Source organism: Artemia franciscana, chromosome 18 (assembly GCF_032884065.1).
Source record: "Artemia franciscana chromosome 18, ASM3288406v1, whole genome shotgun sequence".
Lineage (NCBI taxonomy): Eukaryota > Metazoa > Arthropoda > Branchiopoda > Anostraca > Artemiidae > Artemia > Artemia franciscana.
The window spans coordinates 33,456,514-33,480,967 of NC_088880.1; the positions used below are offsets into that span (position 1 = coordinate 33,456,514).

The 24,454-nt window shown below is 34.6% G+C and overlaps 2 protein-coding genes across 2 annotated transcripts in view; both read left to right on the forward strand.

The window, feature by feature from the left end:
- LOC136038896 (cystathionine beta-synthase-like) overlaps positions 1-16,531 on the forward strand; it is a 43,505-nt gene extending 26,974 nt beyond the window's left edge. Inside the window, exons 5-8 of the mRNA XM_065722372.1 lie at positions 4,850-5,120; positions 7,475-7,605; positions 11,449-11,723; positions 15,768-16,531. Of these exons, the coding sequence (XP_065578444.1) occupies positions 4,850-5,120; positions 7,475-7,605; positions 11,449-11,723; positions 15,768-16,050 (960 nt within the window). The 3' untranslated portion in view covers positions 16,051-16,531. The remainder of the gene's footprint in view (positions 1-4,849; positions 5,121-7,474; positions 7,606-11,448; positions 11,724-15,767) is intronic.
- A 5,867-nt stretch (positions 16,532-22,398) lies between these two features.
- The window catches only part of LOC136038899 (selenoprotein K-like), a 31,535-nt gene continuing 29,479 nt past the window's right edge, over positions 22,399-24,454 (forward strand). Inside the window, exon 1 of the mRNA XM_065722379.1 lies at positions 22,399-22,547. Coding sequence (XP_065578451.1) covers positions 22,526-22,547 — 22 coding nt within the window. The 5' untranslated portion in view covers positions 22,399-22,525. The remainder of the gene's footprint in view (positions 22,548-24,454) is intronic.

Genomic DNA, 24,454 nt, shown 5'->3' on the forward strand with positions numbered 1-24,454 from the left:
GATGTTTATCGGGCATAAAAATTGCCACATTCTTTTATTCAGCGTATTTTTATTGCAGTTTGAACATAAATTTTACTACTGATTTTATTCCAACTAATTCCCACATCAATATATACCAGTCGGTCATTATAGTTAGGATTTCTGTAGGACCAATGCTTAAGCATGTCAGGGGTACTTCTTTATTGCCAGTAGAAAACAGCAAAGAATTAAACTAAGGCTTACTTCACCTCATCGTTAACCTCATGGATATAATGAAGATGTTTGCTTTTTTCAATTTTTTTGGGTTTCACTGAGGGGCCGATTTAGTGTATTGCAGTAATGTGAAAACCAAGCACATGCTCAGATGTCTAGGTCAGGTATTTGATCAAATTACTGCATTTGCCATCCTTTTTGCGACATATACACGGCGTAAAATCGGTTAAGTCGATTCGTTAAATCGTCAAAGTGATTTCGTTAAAGCGGGTGACAACCTAAACATCACAACTCTTTAAAAGAGGTCGAGGGGGGGGGGAATCTGAAAGATTTGACTCAAAAAAATGTCCTTTTACGTCTTCTTCTGCCATTTTCTTACCAGAGAACTTAGTTCAAGCTAGGTATTTTTCTTTCATTTTTCATAGTTTCACCTTAATAACTTTAGCCTTGGTAATAGTAGCAGCAGTAGCAGTGGTAGCAGTAAAACTGGGTGTTCTAAACAACCAGAGTAATTAACAATTTTTCGATTCACCAGTTTTCAGTTGTATTTCAAATGAAAGAAAATAAAAAATAAAAAAACAGAAAAGAAAGCAGCTCGACACTATAATTTTGAATAGAGATAATTTGCCTCAAATTGCGATCCTAAAAAAGGTCAAGACTTTTTCCCGAACGGCTTGAAACTTACAATAAAGAAAAAAACAGAAAGCAGTACTGTATAATTTTGAATCGACATAATCTGCCTTAACCTGCTACCCTAAAAAAGGCCAAGTGGGTCCTGATGCCAAAAAAAGGAAAGATGAATAAAGAAATAATGTACGATTGCCGAAAATGGGCCCAAAAGAAGATCCGAAACTTTGTCTTTCACAGATTCAAATTTAAAACCGTGAATGGTTCTGTCATTTGGATCCCAGTGTATGTAAATATCTGTTCCAAAGAATGAGGAACAAAACAGTCAATTCTTGTTTCAATCCGCTTGAAACATTTAGCTCTGATCCTTGGTCAGACAGTCCTTGGGACAAGAGAATCCTAATATGGTAAAAATTAGGCTGTGGAGCATGGCCCAAAAAAGGCCAACAAACTTCTGCTGTTTGATTGAACCAAATTTTGGAAGGTCTTTGAGGCAATTAGAATTTTATTTCCCTGACAAATCGAACAAATGACTGGCTAACCTGAAAATGGTGCCCGAAAAATGGCTAATTGTTTTTTTTTTCAAATTGCTTAATCCGAATATTCGTAATTCCTTGGGAGAAGGGGCTTTGATTTGAAAGCATACTTTAGTCCACAAAAAAGAACCAGGAGAACTTTTCTATCGGGTTGAAACTTTTATAATTCTATAGATTACCCTTTTCATAAACAACAGTTTAGCCCTGCTGCTGAACGTGCAGACTCGCTTGTAGAAATTGTAGATTTTAAATATGTTGATATTAACTGGCTTTTCACCATAGCATAGCCGTTCAAGACCAAAAACAATACCCCCCTCCATCCCGGAAAAATTGATTCTCTGATGGAACCTACTATCTGTGGTCTGTAATCCTGGGTGAAATCAGGAACTAGACATATTTTTGTCCTTGTTTGAAGCACGATACTTGCTATCATTTTCCAGTTATTTTATATTGGTTAAAAGTCGTTAATTTATAGCAGAGAATTCGGTGTTGTTTTTTATTCATCCATGAAAAACACTTTATTGAACAACCAGCTGGTTGGTAACACTTGAAAGCCTGAATCGTATTTCCAGTTTTTCTGCTCTCCTAGAAACTAGAAACACAACGCCTCTTGAATTTTGTAGTCATTGAAAAGCCTTGAAAATCCGTTGAAGAACACTTGAAAATCCTGAATCGTATTTCCAGTTTCTCTGCTCTCCTAGAAACTAGAAACACAACGCCTCTTGAATTTTGTAGTCATTGAAAAGCCTTGAAAATCCGTTGAAGAACACTTGAAAATCCTGAATCGTATTTCCAGTTTCTCTGCTCTCCTAGAAACTAGAAACACAACGCCTCTTGAATTTTGTAGTCATTAAAAAGCCTTGAAAATCCGTTGAAGAATACTTGAAAATCCTAAATCGTATTTCCAGTTTTTTTGCTCTCCTAGAAACTAGAAACACAACGCCTCTTGAATTTTGTAGTCATTAAAAAGCCTTGAAAATCCGTTGAAGAACACTTGAAAATCCTGAATCGTATTTCCAGTTTTTCTGGTCACCTAGAAACTAGAAGCACAACGCCTCTGAATTTTGTTGTAATTGAAAAGCCTGAATCGTATTTCCAGTTTTTTTTGCTCTCCTAGAAACTAGAAACACAACGCCTCTTGAATTTTGTAGTCATTGAAAAGCCTTGAAAATCCGTTGAAGAACACTTGAAAATCCTGAATCGTATTTCCAGTTTCTCTGCTCACCTAGAAACTAGAAGTACAACGCCTCTTGAATTTTGTTGTAACTGAAAAGCCTGAATCGTATTTCCAGTTTTTCTGCTCATCTAGAAACTAGAAACACAACGCCTCTTGAATTTTGTAGTCATTAAAAAGCCTTGAAAATCCGTTGAAGAACACTTGAAAATCCTGAATCGTATTTCCAGTTTCTTTGCTCTCCTAGAAACTAGAAACACAACGCCTCTTGAATTTTGTAGTCATTAAAAAGCCTTGAAAATCCGTTGAAGAACACTTGAAAGTCCTGAATCGTATTTCCAGTTTTTCTGGTCACCGAGAAACTAGAAGCACAACGCCTCTTGAATTTTGTAGTCATTGAAAAGCCTTGAAAATCCGTTGAAGAACACTTGAAAATCCTGAATCGTATTTCCAGTTTTTCTGGTCACCTAGAAACTAGACGCACAACGCCTCTTGAATTTTGTTGGAATTGAAAAGCATGAATCGTATTTCCAGTTTTTTTGCTCATCTAGAAACTAGAAACACAACGCCTCTTGAATTTTGTAGTCATTAAAAAGCCTTGAAAATCCGTTGAAGAACACTTGAAAATCCTGAATCGTATTTCCAGTTTCTCTGGTCACCTAGAAACTAGAAGCACAACGCCTCTTGAATTTTGTTGTAATTGAAAAGCCTGAATCGTATTTCCAGTTTTTCTGTTCTCCTAGAAACTAGAAACACAACGCCTCTTGAATTTTGTAGTCATTAAAAAGCCTTGAAAATCCGTTGAAGAACACTTGAAAATCCTGAATCGTATTTCCAGTTTCTTTGCTCTCCTAGAAACTAGAAACACAACGCCTCATGAATTTTGTAGTCATTAAAAAGCCTTGAAAATCCGTTGAAGAACACTTGAAAATCCTGAATCGTATTTCCAGTTTCTTTGCTCTCCTAGAAACTAGAAACACAACGCCTCTTGAATTTTGTAGTCATTAAAAAGCCTTGAAAATCCGTTGAAGAACACTTGAAAGTCCTGAATCGTATTTCCAGTTTTTCTGGTCACCTAGAAACTAGAAGCACAACGCCTCTTGAATTTTGTTGTAATTGAAAAGCCTGAATCGTATTTCCAGTTTTTTTGCTCATCTAGAAACTAGAAACACAACGCCTCTTGAATTTTGTAGTCATTAAAAAGCCTTGAAAATCCGTTGAAGTACACTTGAAAATCCTGAATCGTATTTCCAGTTTCTTTGCTCTCCTAGAAACTGGAAACACAACGCCTCTTGAATTTTGTAGTCATTAAAAAGCCTTGAAAATCCGTTGAAGAACACTTGAAAGTCCTGAATCGTATTTCCAGTTTTTCTGGTCACCGAGAAACTAGAAGCACAACGCCTCTTGAATTTTGTAGTCATTGAAAAGCCTTGAAAATCCGTTGAAGAACACTTGAAAATCCTGAATCGTATTTCCAGTTTTTCTGGTCACCTAGAAACTAGAAGCACAACGCCTCTTGAATTTTGTTGGAATTGAAAAGCATGAATCGTATTTCCAGTTTTTTTGCTCATCTAGAAACTAGAAACACAACGCCTCTTGAATTTTGTAGTCATTAAAAAGCCTTGAAAATCCGTTGAAGAACACTTGAAAATCCTGAATCGTATTTCCAGTTTCTCTGCTCTCCTAGAACCTAGAAACACAACGCCTCTTGAATTTTGTAGTCATTGAAAAGCCTTGAAAATTCGCTGAAGAACACTTGAAAATCCTGAATCGTATCTCCAGTTTTTCTGCTCATCTAGAAACTAGAAACACAACGCCTCTTGAATTTTGTAGTCATTAAAAAGCCTTGAAAATCCGTTGAAGAACACTTGAAAATCCTGAATCGTATTTCCAGTTTTTCTGCTCATCTAGAAACTAGAAACACAACGCCTCTTAAATCTTGTAGCCAATGTGTCTGAGTAGAACCTTATTCCAACCAGATGGGAAAGGCCCATGCAATCTTGGGGAATTGTCAAAACTACAAACGTTTAAGGGAAGATTTGGGGGCTTGTAGACACTCCATCCCTCTTTCTTCAGCAGACATCTGTTAAGCCACTTCATGGATAAATAAGTTGTAATTGTCTATTCATATTTAAAATGCATTATTTGTGATGGGGGCGGACTCCTAACCCTACCGAACATCCAGACTTGCCATTTTTCAAAATATTTTCTTTCTGCAATTCCCCTGACTAGGGGGTTTTTGATAATGTTGCCCTCCCTCCTTGTCTAACATTAATTCATATTCACTTGTCTTGATTAAAAGTAATAAATGTCTTTTCAGTATAGAAGTGCCAGCAATCCACTTGCCCATTACGACTTGACTGCAGAGGAAATCATTGAACAATGTGATGGAAAACTAGACATGGTGGTCATTGGAGCTGGTACTGGTGGAACCCTTACTGGAATTGGAAGGAAATTAAAGGAAAAAATGCCCAACTGCATTATCGTTGGGGTTGAACCAGAAGGCTCTATTATGAGCGACGAAGATAGATCTAAAAAAAAGTTTTTTGAAGTTGAAGGGATTGGCCATGATTTTACCCCTACAGTGCTTGGTGCGTATATCTAAATGTCATGAATTTTTGTCCTCTTTAAATTCACCTTTCAAATTTCTATTGTTCATTATAAGCTTATATCTCTTTATCCAATTGGAACTTATTTCTTAAGTCTATACTTCCAAAAAAATGTTCTAAAGGGGTAGGGGCATGTTATTTTTACAATTTCTCTTCTTTCAAGTTTTAACTTCGCTCTTTAGTATCATTAAAACATATATGAAGGTGTTGATTTTAAATCTGAGGCAAAAATTTGGAAATAAGGGTTCAAAATTAAAACACGGTAAGCACGCACTTTGTATAATAAGGCGTTTGTGTAATAAGAATTCTGAAAATCTAGGGGACAATACCCCCCCCTATACGCTCACCCCAATTGACAGCCCTGGGGAAGGTTAATATTCCTTCTTTGTGTTTGGTACCTTGATGATTCAAAAGTCTGGTTCCATCATTGTTTATTGTGTTCCGAAAGCAACACTTTGGTTTTGTCGTGTTTTTTTTTTTTGTTCCTAGCACCCCGATTTTAGCTTATTCCTAGAAAGTGGTAAGGGTACAACCTCTGCGTTTTTATGGAAAGTGTGGACCTTAGGCCGGATTGATGAATATGAAATTGCATTTTGGAAACCTTCTTAGAGCTCTTGCCTGTGGCCAAAAAGGATGGTTTTGCTTGTCCTTGAGCCAGAGCCTATAGTGTGTGAAGTGACTTGTAGTTTTATAGCCTATGTGAGAGAGAACTATCTGAAGCTATGCAATGAAGTTTTCGTTTCATCAAACCATGTTTCTGCTTTCGAGTGGAAAGCTCCGTTCTAGCAGGCAAGGAGGCAGGCACCAGTTTCAAATTGAAGGTGGACTAAAATCTATAAGTGTTAAATATATGTGGCAGTTACCCGGCCCCACAGCCAATATATCTTCTTTGAGTGATAAATAGAAAAAATTATAGAAATAAAAAGGTGAGGACCGAAAGTGCCGCCATCTATTGCTTCTGCCCATTTTTGTTCGTTATTTCAGCTGAGTTTATCATACGGTTTTTCGCACTTGGGATTGCGGTAGAGAAATGGTACCTGATGTACCTCTTAAACTTCAAAAGTTTTATCATTCTAAAGAAATTAGAGTTTATCCTTTACTCCTTTCTAAGTGGTGACGTTAGAAACTTGGCCTACGGCAAAAAATTCAACTTTTGAGCTAAAACAGATAGATTTGTTTTTTTCGACGGCAGTCGATAGTTCTTGATGAGTTGACCAAAGTATATGTCATCCATTTTTTGGTAGTAAAATTCCTTCATGAGATGTACAAGTTTGAAAGTTTAAAGGGGCTGAGCGCTTCAGTAGTAAGGTACACATTGAAGCCAAAAATTGGCTGATACCAATTGTGAGACGTTTAAGGGATTTTTAAGCAACAGTCGGCTGTGAGCTCATAATCATCTTCTGCAATGAAGGGTTCACAACTTTTGGTAGTTGGTGTACCTGTTATTTGTTTTTGGTGTATTTGATGGTAAGACCAATTTGGTACCAGCGGTAAGACATGTAGGGAACTTGTAAGTAATAATCAGCTGTTAGGCTACAATCTTTTTTAGCGATGAGGGGCTTGCAACTTTTGCTAGCTGCAATGAGGGGTTTCCAACTTTTGTGAGTTGGTGTAACTAGTATTTATTTTAAGATCCTTACAAATTAACAACTTCAGCTTTTAATCGAAGCGAGGTTAGGTTAGGTTTCGAACAAATTCGAACAAAGGCTGCTGCAACACCTCACGTTGCCCATCCAACGTAGATCTAGTTATAATTTCTGTTCGTCGTAAGTTTCATTTTTCTTCGGTTGGCTATCGCTTCTACTCTTTTTGGTGTGAAATCTTGTCTATATTTATTCATCAGCTAATTTCCAACATCAATGCAATACCATTTAATTAGTAAAGTACAATGTGTATTAATACATAGGGAGCTCTAGGTATGTCAAAAGAGGTGGGCTTATGGGGTGTCAGAACAACCCTTATCTGTAGTGATTAATGTCCGTTTCAAGTTTGAATTTTTTTTATTTTCTTTGTTTTTTTCTTTTATTTCTTTATTCAAAGTCGTTTCTACCCAGGTTTTAGTTTGACATCTCATATAAAAAGATTTTTGTTTCTTTGAAGTTTTAATTTTGCTCTTCACTGTTTTCGGGAAAAAATTCTTTGGTGTATTTGTAATTTTAAAAAAGACAAAAGGAACTGCGGTGATAGATTCCTTAACTGTCTTATTTGAAAGGAAATAGCTAAATCTGAAAGAACCGTACTGATTTTTTCCGAAATTGGAATAAATAATTTTTCAAATTTCATATCACTGTATGACTTTTGAATGTTTTTTTTTTTTTTTTGTTTTTTTTTTGCAGACGGCCAAGTTGCGGATGAATGGTATAAACCAAGTGATCACGAATCTTTTAACATGTGCAGAGAAATAATGAAGGAGGAGGGCCTTTTGGTTGGAGGATCCTGTGGAACAGTCTTAGTGGGAGCGTTAAAGGCAAGTTAGAAGCTGTTGAATTTATATTCATTAATATCCTGTAAAGCAGCACCTTTGCTTACGTAGCCTCTTATAATTAGTTGTTTGAGACTAAAATTTGCTCTGAATTTTTGAATATATCTTATAGCTTTTTCGAAAAAACTAATCTTTTTTCTAGCCATTTCAAATTGCAACACCTTTAACATAACAGAAATGTATCAGCTCCTTTAGAAAATTGTGTTTACAAATTAAACAAATGAGAAAATAGAAAAACTGGCGTGATATTTAAAATAAGGCAACGGAAAAAGACTTCCGGCCCGGAAGCTTTTATAAGAAAAACTAAACCAAATTAAACAAGAAATATAAGAAAAGGCGAAAAACAAGAAATATAAAACACAAACGAAAAATAAAATATATATTTTAATAATTTCCAATTTGTTTGAATATATCCAATATGTTTTTCTGTGTTTCTTCTGTGTTTTTCAGCTTGTGTTCTTTGCCCGGATATGACAAGCCAGTGCACATGCTTGGTGGCATACTTTAGTACTGAGAATGTTACAATGTTACACTACAAAAATAAAAAATAAAAGGAGGTAATAATATAGTTTAGATGTATATATATATATATATATATATATATATATATATATATATATATATATATATATATATATATATATATATATATATATATATATATATATATATATATATATAATATATATATATATATATATATATGAGCAATGATTGTGTATGTACGTTTGTTCTCGAAAACGGCTCTATGTTGAACTGGGAAATGGAAATCTTCCTAAAAATCTTCTTAGTAAGATTAAATTACCGGAAGACCTAATTTACGGAGGCAATTTAATACAGAAAGTTTTAGGAGAATGTTTGTCTAAACAAAGTTTCAATTTGATGAAGGATCGAGTAATTTTAGGATCAGTCATCAAAGAAGCTAATAAAGTAAGAGCGAAAATTGTCGATTGCCTTCCAGGAGATTACAAATCACATAAAAGTTACGATTCTGTAAAAGATAAAGAAAAAGGAGGAATTGAAGTTACTCCAGAATCCCTCACTTCAATTGAAACTGCAGAATTACCACCACATGACTTAGAAATTAAGAAAAATACGATAGTTATGCTTTTGCGTAACTTAGATCAAACAGTTCGTGGTAACGAACTGTAGTAAAGAGCGACCCAGCTCAATAGTAACCAAAACTCTAAAAAATTGAATTTTCGTATTAATAGCTATATCAAAAGAATCGCATTTTAATGGTGATTTTAAATATATAAGTTTCATCAGGTTTAGTTTTACCCATCAAAAGTTACGAGCCTGAGAAAATTTGCCTTATTTAGGAAAATAGGATCTTAACGAAAATGACACCATCAGATTCAGCGTATCAGAGAACCCTACTGTAGAAGTTTCAAGCTCCTATCTACAAAAATGTGGAATTTTGTATTTTTTGCCAGAAGACAAATCACGGGTGCGTGTTTATTTGTTTGTTTGTTGTTTTTTTGTTTTTTTTCCCCAGGGGTCATCGTATCGACCAAGTGGTCCTAGAATGTCGCAAGAGGGCTCATTCTAACGGAAATGAAAAGTTCTAGTGCCCTTTTTAAATTACCAAAGAAATTGGAGGGCATCTAGGCCCCCTCCCACGCTCATTTTTTTCCCAAAGTCAACGAATTAAAATTTTTAGATAGCCATTTTGTTCAGCATAGTCGAAAACCATAAAAAAAAAAAAAAAAAAAAACTACGAAAGCAGTAGTTTTTTTTTTCACCGTGATCAGTGACCTGTAGCTCCGAAGTGGTAAGAGTTAAAAATTTGAGATTTTTCAGAGGGAAGGGAAACGTGAAACAGAGTAAAAAAGTTCCAGAGAAGTTCCTAAAATTTCTAACAGTTTTCCATAAAAAAAAATAAAACCGTTTTTTTTCTTAGAAACTCTGCGTTCGATTTTTGGCGTCAAGTTAAGACGACCCTAGCTTCGGAAATAAACTTGTTAGAAATACAGTTATGCTGAACTCATGTAGAACTTTCATTTGTCTCTTCGAGGACCGGAGCACAAAATTCCGTAGCTCTTACAGATTTCCCGGAAATAATTCCGGAAAAGTCCATCTCGTTCCGGTTTTTTTTGGAATTTTCTCAAATTTTCAATTTTGATGTTTCTTATATTTTTATCGAGTAGTGCTATGAAAAGTATGCAAGAAGAAGTAAAGTGTTCTATATACCAAGTTGCTTCGTTCTCTAAGAAATAATTTCCGAAGTTTGGACGTTCTGGAGGTAACTTCTGTTCAGGACCAGCTAGAATTTTTTTTCCAACGCGGTTCGACAGGTCTCGATCTCCTAACAACTGGAGCTTACAATAGTTTCTCCGAAATAAAATTCCTTCTTTGGGTTTTTCTATTTGGAAGTTTTGTCATGCCCTCGGGGCAATTTAAATTTTTTGGTGAATTTGGTTTGTTTTATATTTTCCTAGCTTAGACCATCAAAACTTAAGCAGAAAACTATAAGACGTTATTTCCGTATCTCTTTCAGATTTCCCGGAAATAATTCCCGAAATGTGCGTCTCGAAACATAATACTTCGAATTGGTGTCACTGTTGCTCCGCAACTGTGTCCCGTAGGGCACAGTTGCACGTGTTGCTCCGCAAATGTGCCCTAAGGAACAGGGCACAGTTGCTGCAACACTTCCCGTTGCACAGGCAACGGAGGTCTAGTTGTTACTGAATTATGTAACAACATAATACTGTTCAACGACATCAGTTTCCACTTCGATCGGCATTTGCCATGACTATACATAAGTCGCAAGGGCAAACTTTTGAATTTGTTGGTGTCGACCTTAGCACTCCAGTTTTTAATCATGGAATGTTATGCGTGGCGTTTTCTCGTGTGAAAAGACAACGTAGCTTAGAAGTTCTGCTACCACCTGAAAATGAACGAAGAACATATAACGAAGTGTGGAAGGAAGCCTTGACAATTACCAACAGAACGTCTTATTGCTGAAGTCATATTTCTTATTTTGAATCAATTAAACGATTATTATGCATAACATCATTGACATTTCTAGTCACAAGAACGACTTAAATAGGTCAGGACTTCAAGGAAGAATTAAAATTTTTCCCTGGGTGGTTGTAACGAACCTGTGGTGCCGTTCTGACATGAAGAAGAGGCTCACGTCTGCGGTTAAAAGACAAGTGACGATGATAATCCGTATAATATATATATATATATATATATATATATATATATATATATATATATATATATATATATATATATATATATATATATATATCCCTGTCTTATACCACCATAAGCGAAAATAATCATGAACAAACTAACTATGCCAAAAGCTGAATAGAAAACAGTTGAAAATGTATTCCGGTCATTCCGTTTTCTTGTTATTTCACACAATAAAAACATTATTGAAGGTATTGAACATGATTAGAATAAAGGAATAAATGTATGCAGGCTTACTAGGAATACACAATTGGTATTGTACTTATCTAATGAATTCTTTGGGGGCCGTTGGTAAATCAACACCTTTCTCTTTGTTTTATGTAAAACACTAACTATGCAAGATTTAAACACTAATAATAATGCAAATACGGAATACAAAAAATATTATTGAAGGTTTTGAATATAATTGGAATGAAGAAATGAGTGTACGGAGGCTTACTAGTATAGGGATAAGAGGTAAACTATAGTTAAAACACAATTAGTATACTGTGTACCTACTGTGTTCTTTGGGGGCTGTGGGTAAGTCAGTTCCTTTCTCTTTGTTTTATGTTAAACACTAACTTATTAAGATTTAAACACTAATATTAATACAAACATCGAATAACCACTAAGCCTTCTTTCCAGGCTGCAGCAAAGCTTAAGGAGAATCAGCGATGTCTAGTAATATTCGCAGACAGCGTTAGAAATTATATGACAAAGTTCTTGTCAGATAATTGGATGATTGAGAGAGGATTCTTAGAAGACACAAAAGTTAACAAACAATGGTTTGCTGGACACCCTCTTTCAAACTTGAATAAGGAGAAAGTGCCAATTCTTCCTGCTGAATCTAATGTTGATAGTGTAGCAGAAGCTATGACTCATAACAAGGTGGAATACTGCCTGTTAGAACGAGATGGAAAGTGAGTTTCATTTTATGGTACTGAATTTTTTGTTGGTTAAATAGAGGAGAACGCAAGTTTCGGATGAAATTTTAAGTCAAAATATCTGTTTTTTAAATCTTAAAGGGGGAAAAGATATGGGCCTGGTTAGCATCCAATAGTGTTTGGTAAATTGTGGTGGGAGAATATTGGTGATGTGAGGCAACATATTCTCTTTTGCGAGTTATCTTTAAATATGAGAGCGTAAGTAGTAAGCGTGAGAAAAGAAGGCTGTGTGCTTACTCATACCGGGAAAGCAATCAGGAAAATATCTTCTTTTGGCTTTGTTAATGTTCTTTCGGGCATTATTTAGCTAGCAGTGAGGTATAATCAAGCTTTTAGCTAAAGTCAGGCCCATTCATAATAAAATTTGCCTGATTAGCTAGTTCACACTATCTAGAAGAGAAAATTTTGACCTTGTGATTGAATCACTTTGAAGTTTTTATTTCTATAAGGGTAAGGACTGATGATAACGCTCTTTCATTGGCTTCCTGAATTTAAATTTCAAAAAAGTACAAATAAACTGGACATCGATGCTTACTCTGAAAACCTTGAAAATTTAATTAAATCCTATTATGAATGGGTCTGGCATTTGCTAAAATTTCCGCACTGGCAAATTTTGGTCTTAGTTAAATCTAATCCTGAATGCTTGAGCCTGCCAGCTCCACTGACCAGTATTAGGAGGGGGTATTATGTGCATCCTGGAAGGATTGAACACCTTAACAGACAAGTTTTATGCCTACAAATAACAAACATTTTAAAATCTTTATTTATGAAAAGTAATTTCAAAATATGTCCTAATCCGTTTATAGTGGCAGGATAATGCTTCAAGACCTAAGACCCCTGAGGCTCTAAAGATTGAACAATCCAATTTGGATCATTGACCTACTTATATATGTCTTATTTGGATACCCAGGAATACATCACAGGTATATCTTATTATACAAATGCACAGAGTCATACACCAATCGCACTCGTTTTTGTTGTTGTGTGTTTGGGGGTCCCAATCTTTGTGTTTGTGTTGCTCGCTTCCACGTCCCTGTCTTTGTGTGTCTGAATCTGTGTGTTTGTATGTGTTTTTCTCTCTTCTCTCTCTCTCTCTTCTCTCTCTCTCTCTCTCTCTCTCTCTCTCTCTCTCTCTCTCTCTCTCTCTCTCTCTCTCTCTCTCTCTCTCTCTCTCTCTCTCTCTCTCTCTCTCTCTCTCTCTCTCTCTCTCTCTCTCTCTCTCTCTCTCTCTCTCTCTCTCTCTCTCTCTCTCTCTCTCTCTCCTCTCTCCTTTCTCTCTCTTGTGTCATATTTATTAATCATGTGCTTACAGTAATATGTAGATTAATCACCCAAATGGTTACATTGATAATAACCGGCTATGCAAATGATGTATTCCTGTGATGTAATCCTGGGTGTCTGAATAAAAATATGTAAGAAAGTCAATGACCCAATTTGGATTGTCCAATTTTTAGAGCTTCAGAGGTCTTAGGTCTGGACGTATTATCCCACCACTGCTTCCGTTTGGGCATTTTTTCTTCAATTGAAATAGAATTAAAATCTAATTAAAATAAATTATACTTAAATAATGGTTCCTTGATAAAAATGATAGGAAATAGTTGTACAATTATTTCTTTTAAATTGATAAGTTTAATTTCTAACATGGTCAGTTGCTACAAGTCTTACGCATATATCAGGTATGGAGAATTGGAAGCTAAATTATTGTATGGACTTGGTCAGATTGGCCTCTTAAAGTCATTTAATTCGTATCTAGTGACATTTTTGTCATTCTTAAGCATCAATTATTATTTTTATGGACGTCTAAAATGCAGTCAATTAAAGATTTTGGAATATTAGTTTTAAAATTATAGTGATAAATCATTTGATATATAGTGGCTTTTTTTCCTTTTCAAGCATCAATTTTTATTTTTAGGGAATAGGCATTTTAATGGAATTACAAAATTTAGTCAGTCAAAAGTTCTGAAAATTCATTGAGGAACATCAGATAATTGAAAAAACCAAAACCTCTCTTTCACCCCGTTGGAAAAATGAAACACTTTTTGCTTAATTTAGTTTAGATATAGCATAGTATTTAATGGTGGATTGAAGTAGTTTACTCCAATTGTCTATTGGCAGGATTATTAATTATCTATTAGCAGATTTACTAATTTTATTTATAATATTAATTGTATATTCATATTCATTTAGCAACTATTAAATCCTTGATAAAAATGCTAGAAAGGATATCTTTTCTCAGGGTCCTTAAAAGATAGGTTTATTAAAGCCGTGACGGTCGAAGCTTAAGACGCTGTTTGAGAAACCAAAAATGAAAACTAGTGAAAATTATTTTACACTTATTCAGCAAGATATGGTTTTTAGGTAGCCTTGTTGGAGAATTATCCTGCCAAACTAGCAACAGTAACAGAAAAATCCTTGCTTCATTCTTGTCAGTATAACTTTACTTAATACTTTTTTATAGCTACATTGTACTACATTTTATTTCGTCCAAAATTCAGTGTTCTTATATTCTAAGTGTTCTGACCTTATATATTTTTACATCCCTTTTTGAATTGATTTTTTGAAAAGGCAATTCTTTTTAAAAAGATGACAGATTTTTTTTTGATTTTTTTTTTTGCACAAGCTTTTAAAAGTTTGCCCTGGATAATATTATTGAAATATTTTTTTTTAAATCAAATTAAACGAAATCCAGTTTCAAAAATATTCCATAGTGACGTTAAAAAGAGTTGTCTCATTAATACAAAGTAATAATTTTTGCTGTTACTGCAGCTTGTTTGAAAGGGGAATGCTCAAACAAAATTAACATTTATACAATAATGAGAATCTTTAACCAAAAATTGAGCTTGCCCTTGCGTTACTAAAAGGTTTTAGTGACTTTGTTGAACACATTTTGAAAGATTGTGTACCACGGACTTAAATTACATGCTTCTTTAGACTCCTCGGCAATTTCCCCCTCTTCTGAAATTTTCAGATGTTTCAAATATAATGTGTTAGCCAAAATATAAATATACCATTCGATGCGTCTTTAATGTAAACGTCCCTTCCCATGTATACTAATAGCTACGATCGAAAATTCCATTTTATGCCCTTAAAGGGCAGGGGCGTAATTTCCTATGGGTAAGGGGGAGGGGAGGGGGGGTTGACTTACTCTACACACCTAATTTTGTCCCCTAGACATCAATTTGACATCAAAAAAATCTTGTCAAAACTGAGATAAACTTGCATAATTCAAGTATCCTGAGAAACAGGTCAGTTTTCCTTAGTATATCTTTGTAGATAATTTTTCAGTTTTCATTGTCATTTTCTCTTAAATTTGGAAAATTGGCTCCAACTCCCCTCCCAGTATTTTGACGAAATTATGCCAGTGTTAAAGGGGTCCTCATAGTAAAACCTTGTTCCTTACATTTAATCTCATAGAACTAAGATAAAAATATACAATTCAGCTCAAAATTCATTACTGATTTTATATAATATTATTTCTTTCTTATAAGTATTTCTTTTTAATTTTATTCATCTCGTCTATATTTTGAACAAAAATAAATTTTTAATTTATATCATTTGCGGTGAAAGAAAAAAAAACCCATCCGTGATCTACTGGAAGCGTTGGAAATTGTGGAATTAAGAGGTTTATATAAGTTTACTTGATTTGACCTTATTAATTTTCTTGTATTTCATTTCATATATTTGGAATAGACGACTGTGAAGCACCAAAGTAGTATTGAATTTTGAATCAAATAGCAACTTTTAGCCGTTGTTCTACAGGCGAAAAACAAGGAATAATGGGCGACTTTAAAGGCCTATTTAAGGGCTCAAAAGAAGAATTTGCAATGTTAGTGATTAGTATATTTGGAGAAGCGTATAAAGGCGCGTCAAAAGTTATATTCATCGTTTAGCTATCAAATTAATCTGAAAATTTATTAATTCAACGCTGAAAATTTGCCGAAACTTAAAACTGAAAATTCTCAAGGTTCATTTGAAAATTTACCCCATCTATTCCACCTACGAATTCTTTTCTTCTTTCAGGGTTGTTGGAGCTTTCAATCAAGACCTTTTATTGAGCAAAATATTAGACTGCAAAGTTGAGAAGAATCATGCAGCTAACAGAATCATGATTACCAACATGAAAGTCACAGATGAAAGCGCCTCAATTGGCTCAGTAGCTCGATTCTTTGAGCGTGATGGATTTGTCGTTTTAGGCAGAGAAATTATAACAAAAACTGAGTTTTTCCGATATATTTCTTCTAATAAACCTTTCCCTAACGGACAAACTGTCCTTAATGGTGAGGCCACCCTTAACGGACATTAAATACTTGATTGCGTCTCATTGCTGCTAATTCTGATACCAAAATGTTCATTATATTTGTTCAGTCTATCTCTTCTAATAAAATAGCCTTATATTTTGTTTTTCATAGGCTGGATTATGTTCTTACAACAGTATTTGCCAAAATCTAGATTAGAATCCAAACAAATTAGCTACTTAATTGATTACAAATTAAATACTCTCTCAGTATCCAATCTTTTATTGTATTCCTTTAAGAAAATTCAAAGTTCACAATGAAAAAGAGGAATATAGCCTGGAAAAAAAAGTAAAGTTAAAACAAAATATAAATTTCAAAATTCCAAATACCTGATATATTTGGATCCTATTTGATCACATAATCTTTTAACAAACTTCCTATAGAGGTTAGAATTGAAATTGAGACAAAGCAATAAAAACCTGAAAATCTGTCTTGTTTTCTAATTCTTCATTGTACTTCAATATGCAAATAAAAACTTGTTGTGATTTATATTTTCATGTTTTGTTTCACAAATACCCAAGAAGAAAGGGAAACAATATATTATTATTTCCAACCTTTCAGATTTTTGAATTAAAGGTCATTGAGTCATAAAGGTCAATCCAGGAGGTAATAAATACTTATTCTGATGTATGTTTTTTTTTATTTTTTTTTTTTTTATAAAAACCCAAGAGGGGAGGAAATAAATACATTATTATTTCCAGCCTTTGAGAGCTTTGAATTAAAGGTCAATGTGTCGTAAAGGTCAGCCCAGGAGAAAATAAATACTTATTCTGATGTATGTATTTATGTTTTTTTTTTTTCACAAAAACACAAGAGGGGAGGAAATAAATACATTATTACTTCCAGCCTTTCAGAACTTTGAATTAAAGGTCAACGTATCAAAAAAGTCAACCCAGGAGGAAATAAATACTTATTCTGATGTATATTTTAGTTTTTTTTTCACAAAAACCCAGTATATTCGTGAAATTTTTGAAGATTTGACTTTTACTCAGTACTATGTAAGACACTTCTTAGGAGTTAGTTACTCCTTTTGTCACCTAAGTCTCGTTCTCAGGATTGATGTCTTCCAGTGTGGTTTTGACACGTGTAGTGCGTGAACACGGTTTTCACAAGTTTTCGAGCCAAAACAAATGACATTTTTAAAAGTCAACTCTGAATTGTGGCTAATTTTTGAATCTTAACGTCAGAAATAGTTTAGCTCAGAGTTTGAACTCTATATTTCATCTTCTTCTGGATTCAGCAAATCTGGTTTGAACACAAGTGAGAACACAGTGGCTGAAAACTTCTTGTATAATCGATCCAGGGCCCTGAAAAAGCAGGATGCAGACCTGGGTTTAATCACGTATTGGAATCCGTTGGTTAAGAACGAGACTCTGTTTTCATTCAAAAAAAGGTTCGTCAAAGCTGTCTGCAGGCATTAATTTGAAAAGTGTCATGTGCTTATTTGTGGAACGAGTATATAGCATTGTTCATAAGCATGCTTCCAAAGCAGATATTTCTGTTTTTTTTTTTAAATGGTCTTATTTTGAGACTACAATCAACTATCCGAAAATAACATCTTCCTATATGTTTAATATCATGCCATTTTTTCATAAGGCATCCCTTTTACGCTGACATCCTACTTGCAAATGTTTTAACAAAAATACATTTTTTTTGCTCCAAAATTTCTCACTTTGTTTTCTTCCTCCTAATCTCCTAACCAGTACCACCAACTTACCCAAATAAAAAAATCTTGTCTGTGCATCATCTTCCACAACAATTTACTCAAATATTACTCAAGGTTTTTCATTCCCAATTCAAATCACCTATACGAAACCACAATCCATCTTTTTAACTTATTATTTTTTACAAATTCAAAACACCGCTGTATTATTTCTTCTATACTTTTTATTTAATTTCAACTTACCAACAATGTGTCATTTAAGACACGGCAGCCTAATTTCCTTTCTTTTTTTCGTTTTCCAACCATCTTCTCTTTCCCGACTCCCGTTTTATATTACAATTGTTTCATGTTTTTCTTATACATTGTGAATTTACTTTTTCATCATTCTTTTTTTACTAAATTCTGTTTTGTGATTTCTTTTTAGTCACAACACTGAATTGTCTTTCTAATTTTACTTAGTTCAATCCCTTAGCAAGTTGCTTTTTCTTGTTTTCTAACTATTCAACCGACACGGTGTCAGCTGTGTAATACCCGTTTACTCCACAGAAGTTTTTCAAACGAAAAAAAAAAAATTGTTAGTCTATCCTGTCTCGTTTAAGTCTGGATACCGGGACCTTAGACCTTTTTAGCTAAAGTTAGCTAGGTTCATAATGTCTCATCAAATCACTGCTGACCATGCACTGGGTCTTCTTTAATTCCCCCCCCCCCCCAGTCTTATCAGTGCTCCTCTTGTTGTATTTGAAATTTTTATGTCTATACTTTCGCTGTTTTGTAATTGTGTATTAGTCTAATTATAACATATGCAGTATTTTTTCATGAAATAGCCCATAAGTTAACATGGTATTCATATGATGGTAGGACAGCTAACCTTGTTGATTACGTTATTGTAAACTGAAGACTGACAAGATCAATACAAGATACTAGGATAAATAGGAATACTGTTATTGATGTTAACAGTTAAGATCACTATCTAGTACCGTCTAGGATTAACCTACAGCTGAAATATAGGAAGGGTAACTGCCTTCTGAGAAGCTGTGACGTCAGTTGCTATCAATATTTGAATATTAAACTAGGGAGTCCGAAGTTTGACAATGTAGAAAACAGATGGAATAATTTGAGAAAAATAATTTTTAAAGTTGCTGATAGTGTCTTAAGGAAGAAAGTTAATATATAGCGTCTTAAGATAGTGTCTTAAGGACGCAAATGGGAAAATTAGTAAAGTGCTTTATACTTAAAAGAAAATTGGGATGGGCTTGTACAAAACTTATTTAAGCAATAAATTGTATGAAAATAAGAGAAATGTAAAGAAAGTGGAGAAACTACCAAAATATGAATTAAGGAGGTGTGAAGTGGAAGCCATGGATGAAATTGCCGAATATCTCAAGGATGCAACCAGAAAGCACAAAATATTGTACCGCCAGGCTAATAAATTGAGATGGAATAGTCAGTCTGGACTTGCATAAAGCTAAAGATAGGAACGAGGCAAAAAATAGTGATAAGAAAAGAGTTGAAGAGGGATGGGCAGAACATTTTGAATGTGCTAAACTGTGATAGATCTACAAGAAAAAACGGTTTATTATGCGCGGAAGACTAAGGGACAGTACTAAAAGGATTAAAAGATAATAATGCACCAGGTGCTGATAGTGTGATAAATGAATTTTCAATATGGTGGTTAAAAAGTTAAAAGTACTGACGATTATGAATATGATTTTAAAAAGGGGGAAGTTTATTAGCGATTTTAGAAAAGCTCTAATTAATCCCCTCTTTAAGAAACGTGATATTAGTGAGTGCTGTAATTATAGAGGCATTGCCTTGTTTTTTAGGAATCAAATAACTAGTATGCTGATACTTTTAAACTTAGAAATGCTGTAGATACTTGGAGATACTTTTAAGTCACGAGTAGTGTAGTTTTAGGAAAGGGAGAGGATGCATCGACCGCATTTTTGCTCTTAAGTTAATAATTCAAAAAGTGCCTGAGTCGTCAAATCCATCTAGTCCTCAGTTTCATAGATTATCAGCAAGCGAGTGATTCAACAGATAGCAGCAAAGGTCCTATCCTTGTGTGGTACGCCAGATAAATTTTATATTAAAGTTTGTTAGGGCTATTTATGAGAAAAGCATTGCTGCGGATAATGATCAATTTGATGGATTTTGACATAAGCAGCACAGCAAAGGCATTGGGAGAACACGGAAACAGTTGAGGAAGTAAAACTCTCCTAGACTTAGATTATGCTGACGAGCTAAGCATCTTAGATGAAAATGTGAGCAAAATGATGAATTTTCAAAGTTTTTGAGAATTTAAGGTGGAAGAATAGGTTGAAAATTCATGTTAAGAAGACTATGCCGCTATGAATAAGTGAAGCTGAATTGGTGATGTTGGTTAACGAAAAGATCAATCATGTCGACAGTTTCACTTACGCTGTTAGTGTTATTAGTAAAGATGGCGGGTGTTTTCACAACCTCTTAACTGTTAAAAAGTTTGAAAAAATAGGAAAATAAGTTTTTAACCCAAGATAGGAATGCTGGAAGCCTCAGTGATGACAGCGGTCAAGTATGGTTCTGAAGTGCTAGCACTCCAAAACAGAAAAAGATTTAATGAATCTTTTCCAGACAAATTGTCTACAAATGGTTTTGGGTGCCTAACTGACCGTGTTTCAGAAGGTAAGGAGAAAAAAAGCATGGTTCAATCCCACGGGGGCTATAGTGAGAGAAAGATTGTGATGGCTAGGACACGCTCTGTGGATACAAAAGGACGGGTTGTCAAAGATTGTACTTTTTGGCCAACCACCAAGGGCCAAAGGAAAAGCAGGTCGTCCTGGAATATGAAGAAGATGTTGTAAGGAAAGATTTAAGGAAAGTAGAAACTTATTGGGAGGGTGTATACAGGGAGGCCTTAAATAGATTGGGATGAAGGAGGAGCATCGATAGCTGCATTGGCTTCAGGCGGGTTGGTGCTACAGTAGTAGTAGCAATAGCAGTAGTATGTTTACAGCGGAATAAATGTGATTAATACCGTTCTAGTTTTCCATACTGTTTTAGCTAAAAAAAATTATTGGAAAAGTACTTGTTGTCATATTTTACACCGGGGAAAGTTGGTGTTAAGTTGATAAGTTTGATTACGAATACCCGAACGCTCAATGGGATGCCCTGACGGCAATATGCTGGGTATAGAAGGTCGCAGCTGTTTCTATGCTATGAGATGGTTTGGAGTCTCCACTCTGTAACCTTTCATGATTTTTCCTAACGAAAACCATGACTACTAACAATGCTGCACGGTCATCTTGAGGAATGGCGTCCCTCGACAAAACTGTAGCATAGTAAACGACACGGCACTTGCACTCTATTCTGATAAACAAATAATTTTTATGGGTTTGGTGTTTGACGTTGATGGTTTTTTGATGGTTTGATGTTTTTTGGGGGGCTAAGAAACCTCTTCCTAGCTAATTTATCTATTATGAGTTGGCTCCCTTTAGTAGCAAATGTTTTTGCCATGTATTTGTAACAAATCAGAGGTGAACCAGATGAATCAGGACAAATCAGATTGTCTTGGCAGGATTTTACTGCGGTAAAAATAGGAAATGAGGCTAGTAGCTTGTTTTGTAGTGAATCGGGAGCTAAGCAGGGTTGCTTCCTATTCCCATTATCATATGGATCATTTCGGTAAAAGTCGTCCTAAACAGTACAATAAAAGCAATGGGAGAATACGAAATCAATTGGGAAAGCCAAACTCTCCTGGATTTAGATTATGCTGATGATTTAAACAAAATGACTGAATTATTTCAGCTTTTGAGAATTCAAGGCTCAAGAATTGTTGTCAAAATTAATATTAAGAAGGTTATGTTTAAGACTAGCAACAAGTAAAGAGGAGGTGATTTTGGGTAACGATAACGTTGATGAAGTGGATAGGTTCGCATACCTAGGTAAAATTATTAGTAAAGACGATGGGTAGAGTGAAAAAGTTATAGTAGAATATCAGAGGCTCAAAGTGTTTTTTCAGGGTTGATAAAAGTTTGGAAGAATATGAAGACAAGTCTACTAACTAATATTAGAATTAAGCATGTTAAAGTAATGATAGTCAAGCGTGGGGCTCCGAAAGACAGAGGAGGAATATTTAAATTTCTTCCAGAAATAATTTTATAACGATATTTTTGGTTACCTGACTGTAACTCAGAGTAAGCTTTTCAAAAAAATCTTTTCTAATCCCAATTTCTTGGGCTATATTGAGAGAAAGGTTGTGTTGGCTAGTAATGATAGTCAAGCGTAGGGCTCCGAAAGACAGAGGAGGAATATTTAGATTTCTTCCAGAAATAATTTTATAGGGATTTTTTTGGTTTCCTTACAGTAATTCAGAGTAAGCTTTTCAAGAAAATGTTTTCTAATCCCAATTTCTTGGGCTATATTGAGAGAAAGGTTGTGTTGGCTAGGACAAGTTCTTTGGATGAAAGATGATAGATTACCAGTGAGAGTTCTTTTCGGCAAACCGTTTAGGGCGAAACGAATAGTAGCTCATCCCTGAATGGGCTGTGAGGATGTGGTAAGGAACGCATTGAGGGAAATGGAAGCCTTTTGGGAGGATTTAAAGAGGGGGGCTTTGAAAAAACTGGAATGGAGGAGTAGTGCACGTGGCTGTGTTGGCCTCAGGTGGTTGGGTGCTGCAGTGATTTTTTATATGGGATACTGTGCCAGCCAAAGATGGCAGCGACATCTAGGTTCGCATTTAAATCATTCTTAGTTTCTAGCTCAATAGACTATTTTGATTTTCATTCTTCTATATTACTGATGTGGCAAAAGATTTCCTAGGGTAGGCTATTCTTGCAAGAATGTCTTACATTAATTCTTCTGGTGAGTAGATTTACTTTGCCTCTTGTAGGTATTTATGTCAATGAATATGGAGGCTTGAGTTTAATGTTGAAAAGGGTAATGCTCTCCACTTTAGAAGAAAAACCCACAATGTCATCAAATGCTGGGGTGAGATAAACAATTTCCAAGAGTAGGCTACCTAATAAAGAGATTTGGAGTCATTGTAGATAAAGGCCTTAAATTTAACTGTCAAACCCAAGCTGCAGTAATTGGGACTGGTAAAATTTTACTTCGGCTACTTTTGGCTATCTTGGAAAGAGCTTAGGTTAGGAAAATGAAAGTTTCAGGAATATGTCTACAGGCAAGGCCTGGCACAGGCAAGGAATATGTCCTGGGAAGGTACTTTGAAGTACCTATTTTCACTCTTTCTCCCTTTAGAGGGTCCTGAACTTTGATGAATTTAAAAAATCTGTGTGCTATGAAAGTGAAACAGGTAAAATTCTAGTTAATTGACTTCTTGCTATCTCAGAAAGGGTTTAGGTTAGGAAAATGAAACTTTCAGGGATGAATCTACAGACTAAAGTATGTCCTGGGAAGGTATTTTGAAGCAACTACATCTTCTCCTTCTCCCTCTAGAGGGCCCTGACCTTTAATGACCATTAAAAATATGTGTGTTATAGAAGTGAAACCTTGCAAAATAGATCTTCTGCTTAATTGAAGTACAACAAAATTGTTTTCAGCTTCATAGCTTTGATCAATTCAGTTTTATGAAGTTTTAAAGATATGTAAATGCATTTCCTAAATTTTGAAAAAATGGCTCAAAATTCTACTCAAATAACAGGAATTGCATTTTCAGAACTAAAGGCAGAGAAAAAGCAATTAGGCTAGTAACTGAAAATTAAGGTAAAATGTTGTTTTGTCAAAATTTCAATAGGTATAGACCTGTCTTGTAGGCAAATTTTGGGACCCTGAAATTTCATTGGAAATAGTTACAACTATCATGATCCAGTCTTTCAAAAGTAGTTTTTACGGTAAAATTCTAGTTAATTGACTTCTTGCTATCTTGGAAAGGGTTTAGGTTAGGAAAATGAAACTTTCAGGGATGGGTCTACAGGATAAGTATGTCCTGGGAAGATATTTTAAAGTACCCACCTCCACTCCTTCTCCCTCTAGAAGGCCCTGAATCTTGCCTGCATGACAGGTCTATTACCTATTGAAATTTTGACAAAACAACATTTTACCTTAATTTTCAGTTACTAGTTGCTTTTTCTCTGCCTTTAGTTCTGAGGATGCAATTCCTGTTATTTGAGTAGAATTTTGAGCCATATCAATGTTTATTTTTGCAAAATTTTGGAAATGTATTTGCATATCTTTAAAATCTTATAAAATAGAATTTAGCAAAGTTATGAATATGAAAACAATTTTGTTGTACTTCAATTAAGCAGAAGATCTATTTTACAAGGTTTCAATTTTATAACACGCATATTTTTAAAGGTCATCAAAGATCAGGGCCCTCTAGAGGGAGAAGGAGTGGAGGTAGTTGCTTTAAAATACCTTCCCAGGACATACTTTAGTCTGTAGATTCATCCTTAAAAGTTTCATTGTCCTAACCTAAACCCTTTCTGAGATAGCAAGAAGTCAATTAACTAAAATTTTACCATAGTTTTTACCTCTATATATTTCTGGACTAGGTCTTATCACCATCTGTTTTGATTATTATTTTAATCTGTTTTGTATTTTTTTGATTATTATTTTCATATTATTTTGTGTTTGTTGTTTTTTTTTACCTTTATGTCAGCATGGTGTGTTATTTTCATAGATCTGTATGTGTGTATTATGTTTTCAGCATTTTTAGAAAAAATGTATTTTGTGACAAGCTTGATAAAACTTACTGCTTTTGGATTTATTAAATAAATAGATAAGACTTGTCATATAGACAAATTTTAGGA